Source organism: Zonotrichia albicollis, chromosome 2 (assembly GCF_047830755.1).
Source record: "Zonotrichia albicollis isolate bZonAlb1 chromosome 2, bZonAlb1.hap1, whole genome shotgun sequence".
Classification (NCBI taxonomy): Eukaryota; Metazoa; Chordata; class Aves; order Passeriformes; family Passerellidae; genus Zonotrichia; species Zonotrichia albicollis.
Genome location: NC_133820.1, coordinates 78585578 through 78597754, shown reverse-complemented (window position 1 = coordinate 78597754; position 12177 = coordinate 78585578). Strand labels below are relative to the sequence as shown.

The following is a 12177-nucleotide window of genomic DNA, read 5'->3' as shown; positions in this document are numbered from 1 at the left end:
ATTAGATCGCCGCTTTAACATAATTTAATGGCAAGGGCTTTGTACTTCGTAATTATTGCTCCGAGCGACTCTTCCTACCTGTTGGTAGGTGAATTAGCACGTTGGACTGAGGACCTCTAATGAGAGCCCAAGTCTAACTCATACAACACAGAGGGCCCCCCGTCTATCCCAGCCCTCTTTTAAATCACGCAGGGAAGTTGGTTATCATTTCCTCCCCGCGCTGCAGCTCTCCTGCTCGGCTGTCAATTGTCAGGTGAATGTCAGCAGGCAGTGCCCAGCCACTGCTCCATCCATCCATCCATCCATCCATCCATCCATCCATCCATCCCGAGCCAGCCCGGGAGGGGACCACGACCCGATCCGTTTCACCATGTGGCTCTGGTAGCAGCAACGTGACCGAGAGGCTCAGATCGACAGAAGGGCTGTTTTAGTTACTGACTTCGAAACGCCTTTTCTGAAGTCAGAATAGCGATTTAGGGGGGAGAAAAATCGCAAATAAGCAAGTAGTTTAATTGGCGTTTGGTTTTTGCAATTTCCATACATGCGTTTGTGCGTGGGCGTGTGTGTGGGGCGTGCGTGTGTCCGTGTGTCGGATGCCGGCGCGGAGGGAGGGAAGGGATGCGCGGGCTCCCGAGCCGTCGGTCATCGCATCCCTCAGTACAGCGCATCACCAGTGAGCATCCCCGGGGAAAACACCCATCGCTCGTGGGGATGAAGGGGAAGAGTTGAGGGATATTCTCTGGGGCTAAATCCTGCCCCTCTGCCCAGGCGGTGAATAGCCCCGGAGCCAGCGCGCTGACTCGCGGAGTACAGCCGCCAAAAGCCGCTCTAGCTGAAGTGCCGGGGCCGGGACTAGGCAGGGCGTGTGCGAGCTGCCAACCCGCAGCAATTCCCCATCCAGCTCTGTGCACGGGATGGCCAGCCTCTGCTGTCAGCTCTCTGGCTGAGAGGTTCACATTAAACATCAGTGCAAGCAGGAACAAGTGCTCCCAGAATCTCGTTTTTAAGGACTTTAAAAGTTATTTTAGTGGCTCCAGAAGTTTCTTCACTTTCATTCTCCCACCACTTTTTTCCCCTTTGTTAGGCAGGCACCATATGTAAATGCAATTTGTAGTAAACAGAATGTGAAAGCAATCTTGCCATGTATTTTGGGTTTTTTATGATATATGGTGGACTGTTCAGAAATGCAGGCTATTGTTAAAGCTGTTTGTGCCCAGTGTACTAATGTACTGTTTGATTGAGTGAATTAGCAGTCATAACAATCTGGCAGTCTGGCCATAGAAGTGTGCTCAAATTGATTTGTGTTATGGCTGGACTGGAAAATCTAGTGTTGGTTGTTTTTTTGCCCTGGGGCATTGTTTGTACCAAACTCCACTTTTCATTTAATTTTCCAATAGATTTTTGAAAGACCAAAAGGTTTGTGATCAACGTTTGCTGCACTTTATTATTATTCAGCTATTAAAAATATCCTATGAGTAATTTCAGGTTCCCCAAAACCTTGCTTTCAATTAGAGTAAACATAATTAGCGTGACGTCGTGCTTGGAATGGCAAATCTCCCTTTGTATCTATTAAGCATGTTATCTACTTGTCCTGTCACTGAAAGGAATCCAGTTTGTATTTGTATTGGACAAGGTTTTGTGCTACTTTGACTATAACACAACAATTAGAAAAACAGCGCTGCAGTATCCAGTTTCTTACTACTGATACAACACTTCACATCAATCTCAATTGTATTCGTGGTGTTTGTCAATGTTTAGTAAATGTCTTGGTGGAAGAGAAGCAAAAAAGGATCCCTTTTCACACACTTACATTTCTATGAGTCTATTTTCCTGAGCGATGCAGGGGGGATTCTGTATGAGGTCCTCCCTCTCTCTCAGTCTTCCCTCTAAATAGCAGATAGCTCTTCAAAGGGGGATTGCTGCTCGAGACCTGAGATTAAAGCAAAGCAGAACTTACCTTCTCTGCGCCAGTACTTGCTCATTTCTTAGAATCTCTGCTCGGCAGTTGTTTGCAAGAATTATAATGCAGCATGATTAAACCTAAAACATTACTCTATTGATCACAGAAAGCTTTGTGAAATCATCTAGTTTCTCCTCTTCAGAAGCAATGAACAAAATAGGTCACTATACAAGGGTAAGACGAGACACAAGACAGAAAGGTTTCTAAGGAAAATAAACTCCAAAGAAATGCAGGGGAAAAAAAAATTGTAGACAAACTTAACATGATAATGCACTGTTCATCCTTACCAGGTGCATACCTTCTGTTGCATCCCCTCTCCTGGTCCGTTCCTTCACACACGTTCAGGAGACAAACACTTTTCTGGGGTGTTTCACTGAATGAATTTAAATATTTAATTATCAATAATAACTGAAGATGGGGGAGGGAACTGGTGTACTATCCTAGCTCCTGTCAGTCAAGTGTTCAAATTCCTTAAAATGCAACAGCTACAATGGATTTTGTAATTGCATTTTACCCTTTACAGCTGCCCTCAAAATTGTAATTTAATAAAATAGTGAACTCCATATCAGTCTTTTTTTTAAAGCAATAAATTATAATCACTGTCAATACATCTTACTGCTTTAACATACATTTTAATATACCAAAATGGTAAAAAGAAAAAAGAAGAAAGAAAGAAAGAGAGAGAATACCTGCCCTGAACAGCTACATGAGCAGAACAGAAACCCTGCTTCAAACAATATTCCAGGAAAGAAATTAAAGACTTCTTAATTAGTGCAGCAATTAAGCTTTCTTGGTCGCATTTTAATCAGCCCAGGCCCTATCAAAGGACAAACAGAACGATTTGCAGGTCTTTGAATTTTAAACAGTCTTATTGATTTCAGCACCATAAGTCTTCACTTGACACAGGGAGAATTTTCAAATATCAGTTACAGTAATTTGAGTTTTGCTGATATCAACTCAGAGAGAGAAAAAGAAAACACCCAACAATATTATTACACGAAAGCGTCAGCAACTAAAAGGAATGCAATCTAGAGAAGTTTACAAAGGATGACCTCAGGATTTATTGGTTTATGTGAGTGTGTCAGTATAGGTGCGAGTTAAATTAAATTGAGACACTCCCCATAATAATTAGAAACACTTACCGCGCCAGAAGCTTTGAGGAATCTCGAGCCTTTTCAAAAATCTTTCTTTCTAGGTTTCTAATCCCAATGTTGAATTGATATCATCAAGGTTAACCCAAACCCCTGGTAGTAAACCTTTTCAAACTACATTTTCCTTTGGACCATGAGAATTATGTATCTGTGGGAACACACAGCAAATAGAAAAACAGAAGAGCTGGTGTAGGAATCATGTTGTAGGAAAAGTAGGGAACAAATGAAGTGGTAGCTTTCCTAATTTAGAGTTCACCCAGATCTCCAAGTGGCAGTATCACACCTGTCTGGCTCTGTCCTGATCTTCTTATGGAGCTGTTCTGTCTTCACAAGGTGTGAGAGAAGGTGACATGCAAAAAGAACAGGTGAGGGAAAGAAAATATGGACAGAGTTGGCTTTCTACAAGTGAAAAACCGGAAGAGGCAGTGTATTTAGATTTTGAAATTACAAGTTTTATGCAACACTAGATCCCACCACTGGGATCCCACCATCGGAACTCAAGTTGTATATGCTCCTCCAGATAAACGTTCTCAAAAGACCCCACCTAAAAATGGCTCAAATAAGTGTTCTGCACAATTATGAGTACAAAAGACTTTAAAGTAAAACATTACTCTGTGTTTTCATGGTTTTATTTGCAATTTTAAAGATTTTAGTGCAGGATAGCTTAACTCTCACAAGCAAAACTTGTCTTAAGTGGCATTAGAACAAATTCCCGTAAATTAAACTTACAGCATAATAAGCAAGCAGATCATATGAGAACAGTTTATGTCTGATACTGTGGAAATTCCCCTGCACCAAATTAATACAGTTGAGATTATCCACTCTACAGATGTGTCATCCCGTGAGTCATGTCTCATGTAATAGTATCATAGGGAAAAAAAAAAGGCTATGGGCACATACATGCATGGCAATTAAGTACACGCAGGGCGGATTTTTGAAACAGGAAGAACTACGCACGCACCGACCGCTGATTTTGCAGACCCCCGTCGGTACCAGTGGCCATTTCTTTACCCCTCTCAGTGTGCGGAGTGCCCTGCAGCACGCAGGACGGCGCCCGGCTCTCCCGCTGCCCGACGCGCTCCAGCCGCATCCCGCCTCGGGGCCGGCAGGTACCGCGCCCGCCGCCGCCCCACCGCGCATGCGCGGCCGAGCGCGCCGGCTGACTTTGCGCGCTCCGGGGCGCGGAGGGGCCGGGCCGGGGCTGCGCGCCCGCTGCGCGCCGCCCGCACCTGTTGCGCGGCGGGACCTGCGCGGGCCGCCCGCCCGGCCGCCCCTCTGCCAAGTTACTTCTGTGCCGCCGCAGCCCGCTCGGCGCGGCGTCTCGGCGGCCTGAGCCGTAGTGCCTCGTAGTCCCCTCCGATCCGCGGCCGCCGCAGCAAAGTCCTCCGCGGATGCTGCCGCGTGGGGCTGCCCGTGCGCGCCCCGCGCAGCTGCCGCCGCCGCCTGCCGCGCAACAAAGGGCACCCTCGGCAGCAGCTCCCACCCCGCCGGGAGGAGCGTCTGTGGTCCCGGGAGAGCCACAGCAGCAGCGAGAGCAACAGCCCCGTCCGGAGGTGTCTGCTTTTGTCTGCCCCGGCAAGGTGTGCGGTGCCCAGCGCCCGCCCCGCGCCCTGGCTCCCCGCTCCCGCCCGGCTTTGGGGGAGCGCTGGAGACGCTCGTGCTTCTCCACAAACTGTGTTGACAAGCGACTGTTGAAAAGGGCTGGGAAAATTACATCTCATCTCTGGTGGGGTGAAATATGAAACATGTAATCTAACGGTTCCTGAAGGAGGGGGGAGAGGGACTTCTCTCCCTCTCTCTCTGTTTTCCTGCTCCGGGTTCCTGGTTGGATAATTTGGGTTAATACTAGTGAGTGAGCCTTTTGCTGCTTCAAAGGGTATTTCAAGTTGCCGGAGCTCCTCCCCTCCGCACCGTGTGACAACAACAACTCGTCCAGCGAGCGAGCGGCGGCGGCGGCGGCGGCGGCGGCAGCCAGCACTTCCCCGCTCATTTTCTCTCTGTCATTCCCCTCTCAATCTTTGATCAATGTACTTGCCAGAGAGAACCGAAGTCCTTCAAACCTCCTCCTTTTCACCTTCGTCTTTAACGTGGTGCTAGAGCAAGGACCACAAAAAGAAACTGCCCTCCCCCTCCCCTCGGCCCCAGCCCCGCCGCCCGGAGCGGACTTCTCCTCCTCCTCCTCCTCCTCCGTCCCCACTTGCGGGACACTTTGTGCGTTCTCTCTCTCACTCTGCCCCCTGCTCTCTCGCTCGCCGCAGCACCTGATCTGGGGTTATCCCCCCCTTTTTCTCCCCCCTCCTCCCTTCTCTCCTTTCCTCTTTTTTTTTTAATAATTTTTTTTTTCATTTTTCCCCTTTCCCCTGCGTGTGTGTGTGGGAACTTTCCCCCCTCCCCCTGCCCCCTCCGCCGTATATGTGACCATGGCCGTACCGGCTGCTTTGATCCCTCCGACCCAGCTGGTCCCCCCTCAGCCTCCGGTCTCAACTTCTGCCGCCTGCACCACCACCACCACCACCTCGTCGTCGGCCACCTCGTCGTCGGCCACCTCCTCTCCGTCTCCGTCCATCGCTCCCCCGCCGGCCGCTTCGGGGACAAACCTATTCCGGCCGGAGCCCATCGCAGCAGCGGCGGCGGCAGCGGCGGCCACAGTCACCTCCACCACCAGCGGCGGCGGCGGTAACGGCAGCGGCGGCGGCAGCGGTGGCGGCAGCCCCAGCCTGGGCACCGGCGGCGGCGGCAGCAGCAGCAGCGGCGGCGGCAGCGGCGGCACCTCCACTCCCAATGCCAGCGCGGCCAGCGCGGCCGGCAGCCTGCCCGGCAAGCCCGTGTACTCGACCCCGTCCCCGGTGGAGAACACCCCCCAGAATAACGAGTGCAAGATGGTGGATCTGAGGGGGGCCAAAGTGGCCTCCTTCACCGTGGAAGGCTGCGAACTCATCTGCCTGCCCCAGGCTTTCGACCTCTTCCTGAAGCACTTGGTGGGAGGCTTGCACACGGTCTACACCAAGCTGAAGCGGCTCGAGATCACGCCCGTGGTCTGCAACGTGGAGCAGGTCCGTATCCTGAGGGGGCTGGGGGCCATCCAGCCCGGGGTCAACCGCTGCAAGCTCATCTCCAGGAAGGATTTCGAGACCCTCTACAACGACTGCACCAACGCCAGGTAAGCGCCGCAAGGCACACGTGCGCCCCGCCGGCCCCCCCGCCGCCGCCGCCCCCGTCCCACCCCCGCGCGGTGCGGTCCGGGCGAGCGCCGCACCGCTTCCCGCTGCCCCCTCCCGCGCTGCCCCGGCACCCAGCCGGCCTTCTCCGCAGCCAGCGGCGCTGCTTCTTGGTGGGACGGAGGGGGAAGGGGAAGCCGTGTTCGTGCCCCCCTCCCGCTGCGCCTTGCAAGTGTCGCCCTGTCATTGTCCCCTTCCCTGCCCCCCGGGCCGAGGCGTGCCGGGGGTAGGGGTGGCCGCGGGCAGCGCAGCGCGGGAGCGGAGGGCCGGCGGGGGTGGGAAGGGGCAGAAAGTGCTTTCTGACCGAACCTCCACCTGAAGTTTATCCTTGGATGTATCTTTAAAGCGGGCAACCCTGGGAAAAAGCCGCCCGAAGGGTGCTCGGGAGTGGGCGGGGAGCGGTCCTGATGGGGGGACGGCGACATAGACGCAGGGGTGTCGCGTTCCCTGGGATGGAGCGCCGGGCCCGTTCCGGGGCGATGCAGGCCGCTTGGCCATCAGCTGCTGTCACACATCCGAGGGAGCACGTGCACTTTTTGTGTAGGGCTCTAAGGCAGTTGCCACATGGCGAACGGGGGAGGTGAAGGCAGGGCGGGAAGACGGCGAGGAGGTGGAGGTGGAGGCAGCTTTTCTTTGGGGCAGTGGGGAGAGGTGCCAGGCGGCCGGGCTGGGCTGCTTCCTTGGTGGGGGGGTGGGGGGGTCGGTCCCCGAGGAGCAGGTGCGAGCAGCTCCAGGCCCCCACGAGCCCCCAGAGGAGGAGACGGGGGGCAGCGGGAGCGCGGCAGGGATTTGGCAAGGCTGGATGCTGCTGCCGCGCAGAGTAACGCGGGCGCGGTGGCGGGGCCGGCGCCGGGGGCGGGGAGCGGCGCTGCGGCTGCGGGCGGTGCGGGGCTGTCCCCGCACCCCGCGGGCCCGGGAGGCGAGCCCCAAACTTGCCACAGCCGAGGAGGAGTGTCGGGGGGATAGAAGGAGCTGGCAAAAGGGGGAATTCCTGATGCAATAGCAGCCGCCTTTGCAATGGAGGGCGAAAGCGTGGGGCTGTTATCACTCAATCTGTAGGTTGCAGGGCTGAATCTGCTCGATAAGGAGAAGGGATCGCATAACTGCCGTGACCCCGAGATCAGAGCGGTCGGAAGCGCCTCCAGTTGCCGGGGGCTCTCCCCCTGCCTCAGGCAGGGGCGGGGGGCTCGGGCTGTGCCGCGCTGGAGGGGCGCCGGGAACTTCCCACGGAGGAGGTCGTGGACAAAGTCCCGATGCTACTTTCCGTACACCCAAACAAACAGACCGGGCTCGTTTCACTTTCCCATTGTCAGATTTCAAGGTGCAGCAACAACCAACACGTGGGGAATTAACCCCACGCGATGCCGTGCTCCTGCCCGTCCCGTCCCGTCCCCAATGGCGGGGCGTGTGACATCCCCTCCTCCTTCCCTGCATCCCCCCCGACTCAGCAGAGGGTGCCTGGCAGTCATTAGCATAGAGCCGGGCGAAGCAGAGCGCTTACTTTGCGGTAGCAGTTGCTGGATGGATTGTTGAAGTTCCTGAATATTCAGGGCAGCAGGACAAAACAGCCTGGAATAACTTCCAGGCGCTGACATAACTGTAGCTGCTCGGGTAACTCTGCTGTTGTTTCATGTGGAATCAACATGAATATTAATAGCTGCTCTTAGACAATTGTTGGGTTGGGGTTTTTGTGTGTGTGTGTGTGTGTGTGTGTGTGTGTGTGTCCGTGTGGTGTGTAACTTGCAACAACTCTGTGAGAGTTCCAAGATTTGGTCCTTAAAATAAACTTATGGAAGTTTTAGTTTGCCATGGTCATAACCGTGTGAATTTTAATTTGAACATGTAGAATTAAGAAATACAGAAACTTTCTTTTTTTATCGGGGGTGGCTGGGGGCTTATGGAGACACCAATTCCTGGACTTGACAGGGTTATAAAAGGGTTTGGCAGGCTGGTTGTAACATGGCTTGATTATGTCAACAGCACAGAATCGGCTGTGTTTCAGCTGTTCCTGAGGTCTGCTGTGTTATCATCCAGTGCAGTAGAAATTACAGTAGTGGGTTCAGAAGTGAGTAGGATTTGACCCTTAAAAAGCGTAATTGTAGTAGGCTTACTTATACATCCATTAAGCAAATAAATTAATGGAAAGGATATACAATAGGTATGCAAAATGTATTATTACAGTATAGACGAATAAAGCAAAGTGGGTCAGTGAGTTTTGGTCAAAATGGGAAGATAAATCTGTATTTGCTTTCTGGATTTCCCCTCTAATACATTTAATTCTTCATTCTTTGCAAATTATTTTTAATTATTTCTGACATTACAATAATTATGCAGAGTATTTTGGTCTACTCATTTTAGTGATTTAAGTGACCTTTCCTGACTCCCTGACTTTACTGCATACTTTAGCTGGGTGATGTCTTTTTGTATCCTGGGTGGACACTTTACTGTTGAGATGGAAACTGGAAGAACCAACTCCATCCTAGCGGCTAAATTGTTGTACTCATCAGATGCAAAAATTTTGAACCAGCATCTTATCACTGTTATATTTGTCTCATAATCAGCTGATGCACTCGAGTACGCTAATCCCTTTTTGGAAAGCTTCATCAAGGTTAATATGTTATTTAATCAAAAAAGGCATCCAAATAAAGCCATTACTTTGTTGTTCTTTAAATGGATTGAATCGTTAGTTGCCAGTTGCTGTGGAAATAATTTGCAATAACTTATTTCGAGACGGAAAAGTTTTAGATGTGTTTCACCAAAATGATACATTTTAACTGTGATATTGCTATTTAAAAAATCAATAAAACAAAAATCAATAAAACACCAAGGGATTTTCTATTGAATGCTTAATGTGGAGGTCTGTAAAGTGAATTGGTTTCTGTGTTTATTTGTGATACTACTAATAATAACATGATACTAAAGGACCTTTTTCTAAATTAGGCTTGTGTATCAGTTCACTGGAAAAATAAGCTTCCGTTATGGAAGATGACTTTTCTTTTCTGGTCATACTGACCTTTGCTTTTATTTTCCTCATAAAAAGCATTGGCTGCCAAACAGAAATCCAGGAAATAGCAAACTGTGCATTTAGCTTACATTCCGATTAAACGGTTTGACATTAATGGGATGCTAGAAAGCCATATGCCAAACAAATAGGGGAAGGATAAAGGCAAAACATGGAAAATATTTAGAGCTACTAGATGCCAATCGAGTCAGGTTTCTTGAATGTGTGGGTGAAAGGGAGTAGCGAACTGTGCACTGGATGTCACCTGCCTAGGATTAATGACCTGGAAGCTATTGATCTCAGATTGTTTCTGGTCTCTTGTGTTTTGAGCACTTGTTGTGGAATTTTGCCATGCTGGATCCCTTTCTAGAGTTTTCCCATAGACGTAGGCTGGCTTTGGATCGTGCCCACCCGAGTAAAGGCTAAAAGCGTGCGCTTTCTTCTGACCTCCCTTCTGTGACCAGGACATGTTAATCTTTTCTGACATTTGAAGATGATTTTGAATGAGTTCATTGACATTCATACTTAAAGTGGGGAATTATTTGCAGCCTTTGGAAGCTATTTACAATTTTTGGAAAACAACCTAATTGATTTTTAAATGTAAAGGGGAAAGATGCTGAGCATGAAACACTTCCCTTCAAAGCCCATCTTACATGGCAGTTATTCAGTCCCTCTTTCCTAGCTTCTGCTTCTCTCAAATTATGTGGACCTAGCATGTCCTTGTTTACTGAATACTGCTCACTTGCATAGCTTTTTTTTTTTTTTCCCTGTTTGTATTAATTAAAGGAGTATCTCACCCGGATAGGTTAGTACAGATCACAGATACTTTAAATGAACAGGTCAGCAAGTGCAGCTGGAAGGAATGTCAAATATATAGTACCTGTGGTTTATATTGATGACCTTCCTTCTTGCCACAGATTATTAAAATATAATCAGCAGAAATGTGGAAGGCTTTACAAGCAAAGATGACTTCTGGTAGGGCAGAAGATAAATTGTAGTAACTGTGAAGACGGAGTAAAAGGTGTGGAAGTGGTTTCCTTAGACTTGATAAAAGACTCCAGTTTCTCATAATAACAGTACTGTAATATCTATCTTACATTTTGTATTTAATGGTAAATATTGTAGTTTAAAAGCTGAGATCCTTGGCCCGTACTTACTGCAACAGGACGGAACTGTTTATCCCTTTAATCTGATACTTCAGTCTCTGGCAGGAGCAGGGTATCTGATACTTTGGAAGGGAACACTTCGCTGGGAACGCTGGCTGCCTGTCGAGAAGTGCTGCCGACGCTGTTGAGGGCCTGCTAGTGATGGGCAGGGGGACATTTTCTTCCCTGATTGCTTCACATAATCTTCCTCGAGGATTCAATTTGATTACCTCCTCCTTTATCTCATAGCTATGAATATTGGTAAAGTTTTGTGTATTTTTTTTTATTTCTTTATAATTAAGAAATCTTTTCTTGGCAGATGTAGTTTTTGTAGAAAAGCTTAGTTTTACTGTCAGGTCAGAATCAACTTTACTTACAAGAAAGGGCTATGTGGATAGCTGTGTTATTTCTTCAGACCACTGCCTTTAACGTCTGTTAAAAAGCTCGGTTCAGTCTCAGGCTTCTGGGCTCTTTCTGCAGCCACAGGCTGGGCTTGCTGAGCCCCCTGGGCACACGGAGCGAGTGCCCAAGTGTGTCCCTATGGGCTGTTGGGGGGCTGCTGCGCCCACCCAGGGCTGCTTCTCTGCCCCTCCTCAGCACTGTAAACCAAAATGCGCTCAGAGCACTCTTTTTTACAAGTTGTCCTGCTTGATGTTCTGTAATCCGGAGTGGGTTCCGAATATTTGTTGGGAACACTAATCTTGTTTGACTGCCATATAGTATTTCTTCTCTGTTCCCCTGCTCCTAGATCATTCCAGATGCCTGTTTCTGCCCATCTCTGTGACTGGTCGTCTAAAGTGAATTGCATACGAAGCAGAGAATTTTCATACACTGCATTGAATATTAATATTTTCCTTTTGAACTACCTAATCGATACATGAAATTGTTACTACAATCCCTGCTGGTCTGGTACAAGTAAAGCTCTTTTTCACCATTGCCAGTGTTGCCTAGTCATGGAGGAGCTTTACAAGTTTAGCTGTAAAAATTCATTAATGGCTGTAGGATAGCAGAGAGTAGTTAGAAACTACAGAGTTTTATCTAAATTGTATGAGCCAGTGAAACAAGAGTCCAAAACAACCATGATGCCTGTCTGGTTTTAAGCAACAGGGCTGGGTTTAGATCCTCTTTGTTCTTTTATAAGTTAAATATGTTTTGTTTTAAAAATAATGTTTGGGGCATCTGCTTTGCATTATGAGTTAATTCCATTCATTATTTTAAAATAGTGATTAACCTTTTGCAAATTATATACTGCACATGAACAGTAATTTTTTCAATAATCTTTAAATGTGCATGCTGTAACAGCGCCATAATGTGGACTGACATAATAGGAATTGACAGTAAATTTTTAGTTGCCTAAATACGTATTTAAACGATACAGCTGAAGAGTCATCTGCAAAAAGCTATTATGATCCAGAGAGTTAATTCATATATAGATAATTTCTCCAGTTTGAATTAAGGAAGAATTTTTCTTTTTCCATTATCATTTAAATTATTTTCAAAAATCCTGAAATATAAACCAAAAATCTTTATATTTAGAATTAGGATATGTCTATGACTTGAAATAATAAAATCCAGTTTGCTTTGGGGAATAATTTTATCCTTAACCCACTATGTTCTACTTATTTATCTGATACTCTGCTCAGCCTGGGGCATCTCCTAACAAGTGCTGATGTTTCATTTCACAGGCATTGAAGAATATTCA

The 12177-nt window shown here is 48.3% G+C and overlaps 2 protein-coding genes across 7 annotated transcripts in view; one reads left to right on the top strand and one right to left on the bottom strand.

Moving 5' to 3' along the window:
• LOC106629412 (uncharacterized) overlaps positions 1 to 5101 on the bottom strand; it is an 88519-nt gene extending 83418 nt beyond the window's left edge. The window contains exons 1-3 of the mRNA XM_074536200.1: positions 5023 to 5101; positions 4073 to 4827; positions 2248 to 3259 (exon numbers count right to left, since the gene is read on the bottom strand). Of these exons, the coding sequence (XP_074392301.1) occupies positions 3221 to 3259; positions 4073 to 4827; positions 5023 to 5101 (873 nt within the window). The 3' untranslated portion in view covers positions 2248 to 3220. The remainder of the gene's footprint in view (positions 1 to 2247; positions 3260 to 4072; positions 4828 to 5022) is intronic.
• The window catches only part of DACH1 (dachshund family transcription factor 1), a 355736-nt gene continuing 348383 nt past the window's right edge, over positions 4825 to 12177 (top strand). For 3 of the 6 annotated variants that reach the window (XM_074535516.1, XM_074535515.1, XM_074535517.1), the window contains exon 1: positions 4825 to 6271. In XM_074535516.1, coding sequence (XP_074391617.1) covers positions 5532 to 6271 — 740 coding nt within the window. In that variant the 5' untranslated portion in view covers positions 4825 to 5531. The remainder of the gene's footprint in view (positions 6272 to 12177) is intronic. The other 3 variants (XM_074535519.1, XM_074535520.1, XM_074535518.1) reach the window with 2 other exon arrangements.